General features: G+C 39.8%; 1 protein-coding gene across 2 annotated transcripts in view; it reads right to left on the bottom strand.

Moving 5' to 3' along the window:
- Window positions 1-18,190, bottom strand: part of PCCA (propionyl-CoA carboxylase subunit alpha) — a 293,304-nt gene that overhangs the window by 98,026 nt on the left and 177,088 nt on the right. For both annotated transcript variants that reach the window (XM_075090133.1, XM_075090123.1), the window contains one exon: window positions 14,193-14,295. In XM_075090133.1, coding sequence (XP_074946234.1) covers window positions 14,193-14,295 — 103 coding nt within the window. The remainder of the gene's footprint in view (window positions 1-14,192; window positions 14,296-18,190) is intronic.

The following is an 18,190-nucleotide window of genomic DNA, read 5'->3' as shown; positions in this document are numbered from 1 at the left end:
TATCACACTGTATTTTCAGTTTCTTACAACTCAGATGAACTCTATCTAGACTGAACATTTAGAAGTTATTTCAGAAAGGGGAAATTCCAGAGGGAAATATGCAGTCATTTCTGACACAGAACAAGAATACATTTTTGGCCACGTTACTGAACTCTGTTGACTTTTCGACAAAAGGCTGCAACATCTTCTTTATGATTTGGAACAGAGGCTTGAAAATCTGCCTGAAAAAGTGAGGCGCTTCACTGAAGCGACATGACTTTCACTGATGTGAAACTTGGAATGCACCTCTACCATCCTCCTGCAAACTGCATAACTTTGTATGAGTTCTATGCATTTCAAAAAACAAATCCCATCTATATCTGTAGATCACCATACTTCAAAGCGACATCTCTAGAAGACACCTCCTTGGATTTAACACGTACCAACCCTTGCCTAAACATGGCTTCCCCTGAAACCATTTTTGGATTGCAGAATATCAGGTCAAGTATAAACCTAATAAACCTGTTACCTCTGTGGTTTCAACGCTTACTCCTGCTAGGGCTGACCACCAAAGGAAGAAGCAGCAGTATAAACAACCCACGAGCAACAAAAACTGGACACTGAGGGCCCCGTGACTGGAGAAGGCAGACTGGAACAAAGATTGGAAAGTGAAGGAGGTGCAGAAAAGCTGGAGAGGAAAGTTTGGAACAAGTAGTAAAGTGGGGGGGACTCAAGGAGCAAGACAACTAAAAATGGAGAAAGAAAATGGAAGTGGTAACAAACACATGAAACAAATTCAGGGAAGAGATGGAAGCACACACTGATTGTGCAAGGAAGAAGGGGATAGAAGCATAGGATGAAGAAAAAGAGAGAACTATCTAAGGAGTAAGAGAGTTATCTTAGAAAAAGGACTAGCCAAGACAAATAGTAAGGTAGAAGAAATGGGAAAAATCAAAAACAATGCTGAGGCCCTGGGAAAGGAAAATGGAAAAGTGGACCAATGCATGGGTGAAAGCCTGGAGGCCTGTAGAGCAGAGCACAGCTACATGGGAGAAGGTCCTATAGAAGAGAACCAATACTGATTGCTAAGTGATGTGGAAGTCCAAAGGGGAGACTTAGACTAGCCAGACAATGAGCATGGACCAGGCAAGAAAGCCAAGGGGTGGAAACCAGGACTGGCCACAACAATGAAACCAGAACAAAGAGACAAGCTGGGAAAAGGCAGGACTTGAAAAATTACACGTTAGTAGCCGCGACCAAAAAGAAGCAAACACGCAGAAGGCACCACTTCTCAATGCTTGACCACCCTTTAGAAATGGAGTCTGGAAAATTCCTGACCTTTACCATTCATTTCTGTTACCGTGCTGCACAGAAATGGGCAGGCTTACCAGCAATTACACTCTCAGCTTACTGCAGAGGTCCATGCAATGACCTTAATGGATCCAAACCAGCTAACAAATCCTCGGAGCCCCAGCATTACATTACAAAGCAAATTGGGGGGACGGGGGGGAAGGAAGAACTATTACATAAGAACATAGGGAGCGTTCTCTCTCTCTTACATACACAGTTGCTAAATTCAGACACAACTTTGTGTGAGTGTGAACATCACAAACTGATAAAATTTGAGATACAAAGCACTACCTGGCTTCATCTCCTTTTATACATATTTTAAACAGATTAAAATGCTGTGGACACATTCCTGAATGATACTCATTAATGAAACTAGTCTCCAAATTGTTCAGGCAGGCTTACTGCATGCTACTCAAGTCTTAGTCCACAGAAGTATTGTTTTCTTCATCACACTTTTCATGTCTCCCTTAACACATAGTATTTCATCCTCTCACGTTAGAGAAACATCAGTTTATTTTCACCACATTCCCATCACATCTCACACCATATAGTAGAGGTGAGACATCAACAGATTACAGTTTTAAAAGATCCTACTAAACACGATGCACATGAAACCTGATACTGCAGAGTACTTAGCTTTGTAATTTTAAATGTTCTGACAGCAGTGATTTCCCCAGCAGCTGTAAGTATTCAGCCTTTCCATGACTGATTCCAGTGCAAAGTTTGAGGCCCAGAGTACGAAGAGCATACAAAAAACTGACTGTATTTATAGAAAGTATGGTTGCAAAGATTTGGCTAGCACCTCTGAAAGACTTTGGCAGAGGCAGATACAGAAGTCAGCGCACAGCCTCACTAACCATAAGACTGACCCTTCTCTTCCAAGCCCTTGTACACTGCCTCTCTTCACATTTCCACAACAAATCAAACTAAGGTCTATGGACAACAGTCCCCATCACTATACAAGCCATGGGAAATGCCCAGAGCTGGCCCATGCAACACAGGGAACAGCGAAGGGATTCTGCATTCAGTCACATAGTTAACACTACTGCAAAACGCACACCTGACATCTGGCATTCCTTAAGTCTGAGTGATTTTGGAACGGCAACAACCACCTTTGAAATAAAGACTGGTACATACAATATTACCTGAAATAATTCTAGCATTATGGAGCTATAGGTCTGTTTTGGTTTCCAGTTGATTTCAATTTATTGTATGTCCTTGAGATCTGTAGACTTCTCTGAAAATGAAATAAACCATTGGCAGTTGGTTATGACTATTTAAATCAGGTTCCTTTTTTTTATTCTTTATGCGAGCCACAGACAGTGATGCAATTCATTTTTAATAATTTAAAATCATTTCCCTCCTCCTGCATTCAGAACCACCTTGTTCTTTCTTAACCCTTTCAATAACAGTACCTTTAACTTGATCTTGGAAGGAAAAAAGTGGTTAACAAAACACACTGTTTATTTGTGAGTCCCTCCTCTAAATCCGCAGCACACGCTCAACTTCTGAACCCAAACCAAACATATTAAAATCCCTTTAAGTTTTATGAAAATGAGAAGCTGCACAGAGAACAAAATGAGTGCCCTCATTCAGCTCTTGGACAGACAAGGACAATTTGGTTGTCACCTAGCAGCTGGGCTGCCCAACCTGTACGTGAGTGACTGCACAGCAGAACCAGACCTGCTTTCTGGCAGGACAAACAGGGAGCACGAAGCTGCCTGTGCACAAGCAGAGGATTTAAGAAAGGAGGGTTACACAGTGAGAAATGGAGGAAAAGACTGGGTGAAGCTAGCGGCAGGTAGAAGTACTGTCCTGAGGGTTTTCTAGCAGACTCGCTGCTTTGCTGTAGTTACTGATGTGGATGAGTAACCGGGACCCAAGAGACAACCCTGCAGGCCAACCAGTTCCACTAATGCCAGACTGCCCACAGCCCACCACACTACCCAAGACATTATGCAGCTAACTGAGCATCCAGTGCTGCAGGAATCTTGGGTTTCTTCAAGCACGTAAAGAGACACACTGTCCTATCAGTATGTCCTAGGTGCCACCATCTGAGGCAGTTGGGCAGGACTACCCTTTCTTTGACAAGGAAGAGAAGACCTGAATGGCAATTGCCAGAGGCAAAACCAGCTCAGCTACATTGCTGGGGAGCAGAGAAGTACAGCCAGCACAATCAGCCTGTTTCTGCAAACTGCAAACTTAGTCTAACGAACATCATGACTGCAAAGCAGCTAGTGGGGAATAGACAGAGGCAGAGCATCTGTCAACTTGCTTTCCTTCCACTTGTTTTCCTTAAGCATCAACCATAGCAGTTTTTGAGTATCATTCACTGAGTATTTTACACTGATGAACCAGACACTTATCACTACAACTTCTGTGATATTCTTGGTTGCAGAGGTCTCACAAGACACAACACTGTCACGTGGAGATGTGCGTACCAGCTCTAAACAAGTTAGTTCAACCAGGAGCAGTGCAGCTGCATTAATGCAGCACTGCCTAAACTAGGTTAGCCAGCATAGGTTCCTTTTTACTGTATTAAACTGTACCATGTAAATGTATCCTAAGTGGTGAACAGTATAGAGTACAATGCCTCTGGTGACTACTGTATATAAACAATAAATAAGAAGGCTATCCATTGATGAGCCTGATCATTTGTATCTCTAATATTTATTTTCATCCTCCTACAACCCAGGTTCCCTGGTTTTATTAGAAGATCCTGCTTGCATTCAAATCTTCCTTACAACGAGTTTAATAGCCAGACATACAGATGTCCCACTAGTCTCGTACAGCAAGATCTATTCCACAGATCTCCGACTTCTAGCAACAGCTAACATTGATACCGAATGAACTCTCATGAACAAAGCTATGTTTTCTTAATAACAGTTGTATAAACATAAGGTCTTCTCAGTTAAAGGGAAACCAACATCAAAAAGCAGTAAAACATGGAACCCTAAACCCTTCTTTCTTTGAAGAAACACGTTTGAAGCGAGGTGTTTCTAGTTATGGGTGAATGAAATGAGAATTCAGCTGCAACAAACGGACATCCAGTCCATATGAAAGACTAATTAGATCCATCTGAGAAGCTGTGTCTAAAACTGCTTCACATATTTCAAAGCAAAGCTCTTCTAGTCTATCTTTTGAGAAGACTACATCAAAACATTTAGTCACAGCTGACGCACATCTATCCACTACAGCAGCATTATTTCTCATAAGCCACAAAAGCTACATTCAAGTAATGTTAATAGTCTGGCTTACTTAAAAATTAAACTAAGCGGGGGGGGGGGGGGGAAGGCAGCAAAGAAATTTAGAGCTAAGACAGCATCTCAAAGCAGCAACGACCTTGTAGTTCCCCCCTATGCCAAAGCATCAAGAGATCCCAAAGTAGAGCGTCATATTGAATATTAAATTTGCTGCAATTTGCTCAGAAAACAGAATTAAAGATGAAACACCATCCAGGAGCTGCAGAGTTAACTAAGGCTTTTGTGGTAATAAGCCAGGCTCTTAACATTACATTAGCATACTTTTAAATGTAACTATTGCTCCTGCTGAACCAGCAGGAGGAGCTCACAACATTTTTTAATCTATTCATTCCACAAAATTTGGGAAGGGGCGGGTGGGAAGTTGGAGGGGTTTTTGAGGGCAGGGAGGAGTTGGTTGGGCTTTTTCTTACATTTTTCTTGGATGCAAAAACAATGGTAAAGAAAAGCATCCAAGCGATGCTCATGGCAGCGTTGTTTTTTAGAACTAGAAAACAATGATACGAATATTGTGGTGCAGGATCTGAAGTGTGCACGGCGCACACGAATTGAAGACAACACCAATGCCCCAAGGAGTTTTCAGTCTTACACCAAAAGACTACAGAAGGACTGGAAGGGTGGCAGGACACATTAAATACTATTACGCCAAAAACAAGACCTCCTGAAGAAAGTGGTATGTTACCTGAATCATTACAGATATTTCATTTATATTTCAGTTTATTGTTCACTGGAATTCCTGGAATCATTGGATCATGACCCATGGCAGAACAGTGTCAATTTTCATACCACAGGAGTTCATTGTAGGAAGCTGCCTGTGTGGGTAAAACTCTTTATTGTGCAATTTAGAATTAATCATTATAAAAACCTAGCTCCTTCTCAGCTTTCTAAGAACTACGCTTTAAAACAATGAAGAGAAGTCTAATTCTAACACAAGGAAAATAAATATCCAAACTGACTACGCTTACTTTTAAAAGAGTTTACATTTTAGTATTTCAAACCTTTCATTACATTTCTTTTTAGCCTACATTTCTTGTAGGCTACATACCAGTGCCAGACCATATGTTGCTGTGAGTTTTGTAGCAGAACTACAAGTCTCCAAAAACTACTATAACCAAGCTATTATACTGCTCTGACATAGAAGGGAGAGCGTATTTAAAATTACACAATTCATTCATTAGTTTTCATGTAATTTTTAGTTCACAACCTTGTAGATATTTTCTCTATATGCTTATGGGGTACTGTATGAATAAACTAATCTGAGACATACAAACCCACACCAATGATCTCTCTTTACAAAGCTACTATTGTACCAGTCCCTTACACATACTTACTGCTAAACTGGCACGGTATTTAAAAATACATGCAATCCAGATACACTCTGCTTCTCTTTTTGCTTAGTACACAAGCACATCTAATACAAGTACATACAAGTGTTACATGAATATACTTAATATTTACCTAAGCATTTTTGTCTCTATCTCATCTAACATGTCCCAGCATCTAAATTCTCTGACTCAGTGCAGCAGGGTGGAAACGCGTACCAGAAAGAGTTCACAACGAGATACTGAGGCCAAGGCCACTTTCATTTAAAAAACACAACATCAGCATCCACAGAAACACAGCAATTAAAGCACTTGCCCACAGAGTCAGAACATGAGGATCAATGCTCCCCTCAGACTGAAGGATTCAAGCACACAGTGCTTGCCTCCCAGGAGAAACTGTCCACATCCCATCAGGGTAGGATAGGGCAGCCTCTACCCTTCCAGTAAATCTGCAACTGTACAGAAAGGAATGCAGGATCTAAAGCCACAGTCAGTCAACCACCAGGAGCATTACTACAGCCCAGAGATAACAGCGGTGCTTTGCAAGGGTAGAAATCATGGATTCTGCTCTCACCACAGGGCTAGCTTATGCATAGCATGATAAAATGCCATTATACAAACCACATAAGTCTTAAAGAGAAAATGCTCTGGATTTGAACCTGAATTAAAAGAGTAAAAGTAGGTACGCCACCTCTAGAACAACAGATTCTATAGGTATGCAAACTATAGAACTTGATAATGAGGAATTTTGTTTGCACAGCTACACGTGTACTGCAATGGAGAATGTGTGCGCTACTCTGCAAGTAAAATACAAACCACTTGGAAAAAGACAGGAAAAGTTTTCTGCTTACAGCTGTTAACGATTATTTAACTGATCCGCCCCCTTCACTTATGCCTTTACACACACACTTTCCCTTCACTCAAACTAATATCGGACATTGGAATAACAGTATATTTTATTCCATACATACAACTATATAACATATATAACATTCTGACACATTACAGTATATATTTAGAACTAGACTAACCAGAAGATGGTTGTTTACTACTCCTGGGGATATATGTTAATTTGTATCTCTGCAGGCTACCTCTCTTATTGTTTTAATTCCTACAGGTATTTGCTTTTCATCCCAATTAATACAGCCCTCGTATTTCTTTTATATGGCCAATTAGTTATATATTATTATATGCCTGAAGTATACCAGAAATGCAAGACACTAGCAATAATAATCCTGGTATTTTATTTATTCTCTTAACAAGGTTATTAATACTGATAGGGCTAGGCAATGTTATTCTACATGGACTACTGGAAAGACAAACTTAATATGCACTGAGTTATGATCCCACTCCATACACATTTGTGTTTAATGAGTTAAATGTGGACTAAGTTTGCCTACAGCAACCCTCTGTATCTTTGCTCTGATTTTACATTACACTTTTCCTTTTTACACTTGATGTTTTGCATACTTCAGCTGCATCTAGTTTAATTTTTAAGTGGTATTTCTTCTTTAGGATTTTTCCCTCCCCCGAAGAGAATTTACAAAACAAAGAAAATATTTCCCAAAGTAATTTTAAAATCAACTTAACCCCTCAGTCATAAAATCTAGCCAATGAATACAGCAGAGTTCCCCTAATTAAATGTCTATTACATTTTAATGTGAAGTCCAAACTTAATCATAACTAGACATACATGAATTCACTAACTAAATTAAGGCATACAGATAACTACTTATCTACTCTACGCTGATGATACAGGATGTAGTCAAATAACAGTGACAGCAATGCCTTAGATTTGTATTTTTATGCTCTCATTTATATACTATGCAATAGATTTTCTATTGCAAATATTAAGAGGTGCGAAAGCCAATTTTCTACCTACACAGTTATCTAATAATTTCTTTACTTCCCATGAAAAAGATAGAGGGGGAAAAAAACATTGCTTTTTCCTAAAAATTAAGAACATTCATTAATCAATTGCTCATCAGGCCGGACAAGCTTCACAAATTTTTCAGAGAGATTTCATGGCTGTGCTATTATTTACCTATTCTTAAATCAGAATTTAGGAAGTGATCCAATATTTCATGAAAATGGTAGCCCATTCTAGTAGCAAGCTGGAAAAAAGTAATTAAGCTTTCTCTACTCCTCTTATTCAGTGTTTGACCTGTACTGGTCCCTCTGGAAATATACCAAATTCCCATTTGCTCAAAGTAACTGCTGAACTATTTCACCATACGCTTTTCAAAAAAAAAAAAACCCACAAAAAACCACAAAAAACCCAACACACAAAGAACTTTCATTCACCACAACTTCAATGATAAGAAGCTACTTTATAACTGAAAACATCTGGAAATTCTTTGTTAACTGAACAGATGAGAAGATGAGGCTAAGTGATCTGGGAAGGTATGCATCTACTACAGAGATGAAGACCCCTAACAGAAAGGGCTGTTTTCAAACATGAAAAAGGAGAATAACAAAAATTACATGCAAAGAAAACATGCAAATCGGTAATAAGGAATTCTCAAGACAGAGGATTCTTATACTACAGCGAAGAATCAGAAAATGGATTATGCCAGAAAGATTTTCAAGAATGCAGTTTATTGCATAAAATACAGCTACAAATTCCTTGTTGAACTAAAATTAGGACCTCAACTTACATATAGAGCAACGAACTTCAAAAAAAAAGAAACACAACTATCTCCTAAAGTGTAATTACTTACTGCTGGTATTTTTGTGAAAGCAGATATGTAGACAATAATCAAGACAACCCATCCCTTTTCTACCGCCTCCTCCACCATGAAGATACTAATACAAACCATTCTTTAGTTGTCTCATTCGAGTGACATTCATAACAGAAAAATAAAGCTGAAGAATATTGAAGGAAGTAAGGAGGGTGGGTTACAGCAGTGAAAAGATTGCACTACAGTCACATAATTACTTATCTTTCATTCTTTTGTTGAATGAAAATTATACAGTGGTGGATCCAGTAACTTGAGCTTTATTATTGGATGCCTGGTCCAATGTATTTATGTTCTCCCTTGCTTAGGCCACCTACATTCTTTGCTATTACTTTTATTATGCATCTTAAATGTATTACCTACACAAAATCCACCCACACCAGAGAAGGTTGGTTCACGGCTGTCCGTGACACCGAAGTCCTACACACACTGGTGGCTAAGTGGCTGCTCACAACACAGCCAGGAAGGGCAGCTCCCATCCGGGATACCATTAGCAAAGGGACTCTACACTGGCTATGAGCAGCCAGGAGTGGAAGTCTGCGAATGGGAAACAAAGCCACCATCACTTGGATCCAGAGCATCCTTGGTGGTTAATACGTGGTTTTGAAGGGTCAATTTAGTACCGTGCAGGGAAACCACACAGCTACCAGGTTTGCCCAATCATAGAATCATTAAGGTTGGAAAAGACCTCTAGGATCATCAAGTCCAACCGTCAACCCAACACCACCATGCTTCCTAAACCATGCCCTGAAGTGCCACGTCTACATGTTTTTTGAAGACAATATATGTAGGTTCTCATTTACTTTTGTCTTTCCCTCCCTTTGGTACTCTGTGGAACACTCCAGCTTTGTAAAGAATGAACAGTCTCCAACCTTCAGCAGCAAAATTGGATCAAGCCTTTCTATCAATGAAATCACAAAATAAACACATTTCGGGCAATCAAAAATGGCAAGATGAACAACATGCCTGTCTGAAATTGAACTGAACAAAAGATTCCAGAGTTTGGCGGCAGGATGCTTCTGGGCTGTTTGTTGCTGTTTTACATTAGTCTCATATAAAGGAGGGTATTCTTCCTTCAATTTCTGTTTTAGCAGAAATCTTGATTTTAAGATCTTTAACTCCATTGATGAGAGGAAAAATTTTAAGAATAATTCTTAAGAATAATAAGAATACTACTACTCAAAGCCCAGAATCTGACCATCTGTCCTCCAAAGAACTACATGGATATATATGACAAGCAGTTAGCTTAAAGATTCTTCTAGCAATTAATATACAGGACAAAGAAAAAATAAAAAGGGGCATTTACATGAATTTAGTTGGCAAGTTCTTGGTACACAAGCATGCAGATCTCAAAGTTGCTAAATTTTCATTCTCAAGTCAGGTCATTAGAATCTTAACTGCAAAAGTGTTTGCTGTTGTGTTGATAGGGTATCACCAGAAACAACTGTCTGATACTGAAAATTCTAGTATGCTAATTCTATACAAACCTGTATTAGCACATATGTTGCTGGCTTCAGAATAACAAAGCTACTTCTATTTTAAAAGAAAAAAAATCAAATTAGGAGTCACAAAAGTTTTTAACCTCTACTGGAAACAAGAAAACTAATATTTTTATTTGCACTGCTTCAGGCAAACAGTATTACTCACACTTGACCACTTATCTTTTAAATCCTTCAGTTTGGGGAAGCAAGGCCTCTAAAGTGGCCTAAAACCAGCTTGCATCAAGGACCTCTGTTACAAATAAAGTGGTTAAAAACAGATGGTTACAAAATTCACAATGCTGAAAAATAAAGAGCAGCAAAGAGCAGTTAGCACTGCACAATTCATTAAGATTCTCATGATAAAGGCAGAGAAACACAGATGACCCATAGACCGAGATGCTGACGAATGATCTGCTCGCAAACAGCGGGAACCATGGAGAAGCCTGCTGCTCACACTCCCCGCACAGAGAGCAAAGCACTGCACACTGTGAGGTGGTGAGGTTTCGGCTGGTGAGAGAAGAAGTGTTAGGGAAAAAAGAAAGGAGTCACTGTTGGAAGAGTCCCAGTGGTAAACAAAGTAAATCAGGATGCGAACTCTGCTGCTGCAATGCACAGTTTGCAGCGGGAGTAAACTTCTGAAGGGGAATGTGAAGGTGGCCCTCCCACTGGGCTATCAAACTGCACCACAGATTCAGCTATCTTTGTCACAAGCCACAAGGGGACACAACCCGCAAAGTCAGGAGCCCGTGTCACACCAGCCTAATAGCAAAAAGTAAATGCAGAAGTTCAAAAAGTAAGGCTTGTGTTTCTGACAGCAAAGTTAATAAAGAAAAGTGTTGAATTTCCCCATTTTTGTCTGACGGTACCTTATACCTCCTGATCAGAAAATGATTTTTCATTTCCTAGCCTTTGACTTATCTTCTTTGAAGTTTTAAGGCAATTGTTTTTCCATTGTAAAGCTTTGAATAATAATTCAGAAGATTTTTGACTGTGCTGTATTTATTATATTCTCTTGCCTGCAGCACAATCACAGGAGAACCCCAGCAAAAAGAAAATTTATTAATAAAGAATAGCATATTCTCTGCTATTTATCCAGTAACAATGAAAAATAAGTGTAGCTCTAAACCACCCTGGTATTCAAAAACAGTTACCTGCTTTTTACAAACCCAAGCTCAGGAGTTAATTTTAATACACTATACCTTAAGGTTTAAGTGAGATAGACCTCTGGTCACAGTGAAATCCCCCTACTGTGATTTATTTCAACAGCTAAGGAATTTTCCAGGTACGAATAAATAAGGAATTATCTCTCCCCGAGTATACAGGCCTGGTTCAGACAAAATCAGAAGGCAACAGCTTCTGTCGCCAGTCCCTCTTGCCCAACCTCTAGGTGATGCAGCTTGTCTTACCCGGCGGCCCTACTTCCTCCCAATTGCTTGTGCATCCCTTCGCCCGTGACACTGAAGAGTGCTCAGGTCCCGAGGGGTGCTCCTGCCTCCTCATCTAGCACCGGGAAGGTAACAGCAGTAGCACGCTGCAGGGACGCAAGGACACGAGTGGGAACCTCAACATTTGTTATTTGTTATAATTTGAATAGCAAACCAAAGGACTAGGAATCAGACTCCACATATGCCTTGTAAAACTGGGCTTATGCTAGCTGTAATGTTCATACTGCTGCAAGACATCAGAACTGTCTGGCAGTCCCATGTAAACTGACAGACAGGTTTGGAGTGTGGTATAGGTCAGAATGATTTTCTCTATGTTGAAATGATAAACCAGCAACAATACCATTACATTCACCATCCTTTCTCTGAGTTCGTACCTCCTGGAGAAACAGTGCAGTTTACAACTCAGCTGCTCAGCTGGGAAGTGGAACCTAGGACTGACTCGTATACGCGCTTGTACGTTCAGTTACCTTCACAACCGATAGAGACAAAAGCATAAAAGGGTGCTTAGGCCTCCTCTGTCTGTAAACTTTCCTCAGTCTGATTTCAAGATCTATCTTTACTGAATTATGTAAGCAAGTATAAGTGAGAGGCCAGGTAACTAAATGAAACAAGTAAATCTCTCGGAAAATACATGTGCACATACGCACACAGATGCACGCCTGTATAATTAGTTGCGCTAAACAAAACTCCTAGTTTGGGAGGTCCAGCTAGCTATGGGAATTAGATTTCTGAGCTCGCAGCAGAAAGAGCCTATGCAACACCCACAGCAGCAGGCAGCTTCAGGCTGACCGCTGTTAGATAGTAACTTTGCAATAAAAAGGTGGAAAGGCTGGGGGCAATGACTACTCCTGGGAAGGGCTATCTCCATCACACAAACCAGTGCCAGTCCAACTCTGCACTGGGCTGAAATCTGGCAGAGATGTTTTGTTGTTTGAGCAATGGGTTGTATCCAAGTTCACTGGATGCCAGTTAGGGCCTTTAGATAAATTTAATTCAGTAAAAAGCTGCATACAGGCATGGCCTTCACTCCTAAAGTACCATTCTACAAGTAGGGTGAGTGTCAGTGGCACAGAGCAACACTATATATTAGGTACATATATATACACACACACATATATTAGTAAACAGTTGTTCAAGACCTCCTGGAATTCCTTCTAAAAGACTACAACTAAAATGACCACCTTTCTTTCACACTTAAAGTAGTACACCTGCAAGAGAAAATTTTTAAAGGTGCTGACCACAACGACTGATGTTCTCCATATCGTTTTTACAGCACGATCCATGTGGAACAGAAAGCATCCGTGCTCTCTATTCATACTCTCACATTCATCATGAGTATACGTAAAATACAGTGTGATGGAGGTAAAGGCAGTATTAAAAAGAATATTGGTTAGGCAACTTCTTGCCCCAGTTAGGCCAACAAAAACATTTAAAAAAAGATAGGTTTTCATTACCTCAATTCACATGAGTGAAAATAATCACCTAAAAATATGACCAGTTTCAAATGATAATCATGTCTTTTGCATTGTCATTTCAGTAGAGCAAAGCAAAAGTGAATCACTGAGACAATACTGTCTTCATTATATGAAATATTAATTTAAATGTCCTTTTTCAAAAAAATCTCATGATTCTGAATCCAACAAAGGTGTGAACATCAAGATTATAAAAAATGTCATGGAGCAGAGGTTGCAGAAGTTTCTTTGATGAAGACACACATGAAGAGCAAACAGCTGTCAGAGGTGAACTAGAGAACTACTGGGATTCCTCACAGTCCTGCTTTTCAGTGATTCTCAGAAAAACCACCTTCTTTAGACCCTTTGGAAAACTTTTGCCTAAGAGTCAGCAGATACTATGCAAGTCAACTATTTAAAAATATATATCTCAGTTTGGTTGTGGAATTATGATTAACAGACTTAAAGTAGTTCTCTCTATAATTCTACCTTCCCAATATTCCAACTCAACCAGCTTGCATCTTGGCTTTATTCTCCAGAACAGCTGAACTACTGAACACAGCGTTACCATTGTTCTACTGTCATGGTCTTTCGGCCTTTCATGCTGACAACATTAAGTGCTTAAGTAATTACCTTAGAATATTTGTAAAAACAGTAGTTTATACACATTCATCTGAAGTGACCTAGGCACATCTGGAAACACTGGCATTTTACTATGACCACATACAGTTTTACCACTGTCATGCTGAATGATTTCATTCCAGTATGATTACACATTCAACTTGCTCGGTTCTTTGATTTTTTTTCTTTAATCACTAACTTAAGGTAATGTAGCTTTTGTTGACTCTGCACTTATTTTCTTGCTCTCATATCTACAATGGAGCATAAGATCTTACTTCCAAACAAGACACTAAACAGTGTCATTAATTAGAAAACTAATTTAATGAACAAGTAAATATAGAAATGTTCTACAGGCACGAGCAGAGAGAAATCTTTGTACACTAGCATTATTTCATTAACATAGAGTGTCTTGTTTTGTAATTCACATCAGTGCCTGCTGAAGACAAAACAAATATGGTCACTGAACAGAGACAATTTTAGTGTGTGTCAGGATAATATACATTGACTCAAAACATTAGATTTCTTAGAAAATGAGCAGAACTTACAGAAAATGATGAGCCATCCTTTGAAACTGCAACTGGGTAAATTCCATCTCCCAGACGCACAGAGAGCTCCCAGGTACTTCTCTTTGATTTAGCAATAGGAATTCTAAAAAAGAAACAGACAGAAGAAGAATTTTTAACAGAGATTTCATGCTTCTCCCATTTTAACCAGAAGCGCTTGCCTCATAGGATGGTCATGAAGGTATAAAATATCATTAATCTATAGACACAGTTGGAGAGCACACTTGAAAAAAAAAAACTAAATATATTTTTCTGTCAAGTGGCATGTAAGGAGAAAATAGACTCTACTTTCTTTCTAGATTTGCCTTGACACACTGGGTACGCTGATAAAGTTATAGGAGGCTCTTGAATACAGCCAGCACTTGCTGCAGAATTAGCTCAAACAGGATGAAAAGCAGATGAGAAAGTGGGTTGGCAGGAGAATAGCAACAGTGATAGCTAGAGCATTCCTTTTAAGGGCAAAATATAACCACTATTTCTTTCATCTCATTCTCAGTAAACCTTAATTAAGGGTCATTTACAGACAAAAGATTCAGCTAAGCAAGTAATACAAGTAATTTTATAATTAATATACATTTCAGAGTATCTCATCCACAGAGCCCTTCAAGCAAACTGAAAAAATAATGATATATCATCACAGCCCACATGCAGGAATATACCCACCCCTGCAGCATTCTGTGGCTGCACCAGTTATCAGGTAATACAAGAAACCTGAATCTTTTCAACTTTAGCTTAAAGCAGCACACTTGATAGCAAAGGAATGAGACCTGAGTCTCCATTCTTGGAAGTTCAGAGTGAAACAAGTAATTTTCAGCTATTTTATTTAAATGTAATATTCTATTTCAGTTTCCTCATCCTACCTTCTCAAGCCTCTTCCACTTTGTTGTAATAACTAGTGTCCAAAGGTATGCTACAACTTTTCTGATGAGTGGTTGCCGTATATATTAGCATCAGCAAGCACCATGTAGCCTGAAGAAAAGGTACGAAGGTGGACTTTAAACTCCATTAAAACAAAGATATATTATTTTGGTATAGCTTTTCTTCCATGCTGACTCTTACACATGTTTAGATTCTGTGTAAGAAATCTAGAGATATAAGGAGTTTATCACCTTTTGGTCTCTTCTTAAGGATAATTTCTGCTATAATGTTCATCTGTTGTACATTATAGAGCTTACTACACCATTTTACTGCAGCCTTCAGAGTCTTACAACTTGGAAACACATCTTTCCGTGTTATGCCACGTGCATCCTCCTGAGATTCGGGTGCCCAGTGAACCACATCTCCCCAAAGGGAGTGCCAAGATCCCCTGTGGAATCAAACAGGGAGAAGCACCTGTGAGTCCTCCAGAGGCCATAGGAGGAGAAATTACCCGCCTAAGCCAAGGATAACACACTGACTTGCTAAGGATTTCAACAATTATTTTAAGATGGTTACATTTTCAGACACCCTAAATCTAAGCCAGTACCAGTTCAGGTACCTAAGTAGGCAAGGAGTTTCCAAAAACTGTGCCTTGCAACATGCCTGAAAGGGGGAAATGGAAGCACTAAATATATTAGCTAGACAAATAGATGCATACTTATCATTGGTTACTTCTGGATCCAAGCCAAGCAAGGCCTACACCAGATTTCACCAAACAGCTCAGCTCACCTCTAACTATCACTACCCACGAAGTTCATGAAAACCGCTATTGAAAATAACCTGTTCCCATAGTAATGGTGTCAAGTGTTACCTTTCACATTTAACATACAGTGGCAATCGTCAAAACAACAAATCTGAGGAATTATTGGGCACAATGACATTTCTCAGCACCTCATCTTGAAATTCCTGTATGTCACCAAAACATTTAGACTGGCTGATAGGAAACGCAACAGACACAAGAGTTCCTGAAGAGGAACAGGAATTTCCTGCGCAGGTAGCAGGCAGCAAGCTGAGAGATGTTTTCATTGCGCTTCCTGGTATCAGAGCACCAGTAAGGAGAAACGTCGCAGGGTTTTGGCAGAGCCTGGCTAAATTCTCCATGGTACTCCACTGCAATAACCAACAGGATTTAGTGGTTTATAGCAACTTCATATTTCTTGTGTAAGAGGTAAGACCTCATCTCAAACACAGCTTAGTAGATCCGCTTCACTGGTGGCATAAGATTCCTTATAACCTCACTGGCACAGCCCTGCTTCATATATTGCATTTGACTGGAAGTGACCTCATGAATCTGGCTGCTGGCCATCAAAGGAAAGACAGACTTGTTCTCCAGCAGGGATTATTTTTGTTCGGTCCTGTCTTGCTGAGCTTTGTCAACTGTATCTCCAAACAGGATGCATGCCTCTTGAAAGGCATGACTATGACGACTGCTTTGCCTGGGTTTCAAACAGCCACACAGGCACATAATTCCACTCTCTGCAACACTGGTGGTCAGGAGGGCAGGGTCCAGAGCTGCATCTAATACCAAGTACGCGGCAAGTTGTACTTCCCTCCTGGAACCGCTAGATCCATTCGCACAGGGACATTTTTCAGCTTTGCTAATCAAACACCTCTGGCTTTGTAACTGCAACCTACAGCTACGCTGGCTAAGACAGATACTTACATTAGCTCAGGAGAATCCTATTTTTTGTTCATTAAATCAAATCCCTTTCAAATAATTTGTCTTGTAGATAATTATTTTGTAAATAATGGATAAGTTACCCATTTTGATGGATTCTGAGGGTTTGGGGTTTTTTTATATTAGTAAGGATCACCAAGTCCAAAAGCAAGGATCAAAGTCTAAGTTTCTTGAATACGGAAAGGAAGTTGCTCAAGTCTGTGAACTACTTTAGAAATGCAGAAGTTTCTACCAGGCTAAGAAAGGAGCTTTTTGGCGGGGTTGGGGGGGGGGGCATAGTTTTTGGGGTGGGTGTTTTTTGCTATGTTTTTTGATGTCTGAGAAGTCCCAGTGCACGGGAAATAACCTCTCTGTTCTTGGGCAAGGTTGTTTCCTTAGTTAAGAACTCTTCTAAGTCCTCCAAAAAGAAAACCTCTGGACTTCTGATTATATTTTCCACTAGTTCATGGAAAACTCTGCAAACTTCTGGCTATTTTAAAAAATGTATCACTTTTAAAATTCTACATCCAGGGCTGAAATCTGACATACTCTATTTACAGAAAAAATACTGAAAGAAAAAAATGTCATTTTTATCATCACAAATGTCATTTTTGTTATCACAAAAGACACAAAAGCCACTTCCCCTCCAACCCTAGATTCAGAGTTCACATGATATGTCTTTCATAGGGTTCAAAACGCCCTCTCTTCCTTCTCCCAGTTCTGGTAAATGACATATCATCAAAAAAATTACTTTCTCTACGTATAAAGATGACTGGCTCCAGGAAGAAACGCAAGTTTGGCAGAAAGATGAGTGCCAGGTGAAGGGGAAGCAGGGCCACAGAGCGCTGTGCACTGCTGTCCCTTGCCAGGTGTATTACACACACAGAGGAGCGAGCAAAGGCTGCACTGTGGCCACAACGACAGGAGGTAGGTAGAGAAGGGTGTTACGAACTCCCCACAAACAGAAATGGGCAGTTCTGAACCTCTCTACTCCGTATTGCCTTCTAAAGGGAAGTATAACAAGCAGTAGGGACACAGACAAAGAGTATGGTGATGGGCTGGCTCTAAGTCATAAAGGCATTACTCTAAAGCACTGAAGTTATCAAAACATGTAAAAGGTGCAAGAAGAAAAACAGCACTGTTTGCCTGCTTGCTTAGTTATTTTCAACCTCAGTCGCTGTTTGTTCAACTACAGATGATGTCATGGTCCCACAATTTATTTCATACATTGCACAGTGTATTATGTCCCTTTTACCCCCAACTGCCATGAGAGAGAGGGAGATACTTTATAATAAAGCAGCAATTATAGCTCCTTCTTTCTTTGCAAGTTTTCAGTGAGGAAAGCAGACAACTGCTAAAAATTTTAGATCGACGCACACTTACTGGGCTCACAGAAAACAGACAT

Source organism: Phalacrocorax aristotelis, chromosome 1 (genome assembly GCF_949628215.1).
Source record: "Phalacrocorax aristotelis chromosome 1, bGulAri2.1, whole genome shotgun sequence".
Taxonomy (NCBI): Eukaryota; Metazoa; Chordata; class Aves; order Suliformes; family Phalacrocoracidae; genus Phalacrocorax; species Phalacrocorax aristotelis.
Note: the sequence above shows the minus strand (reverse complement) of the source record. Positions and strands in the feature narration are given on the sequence as shown.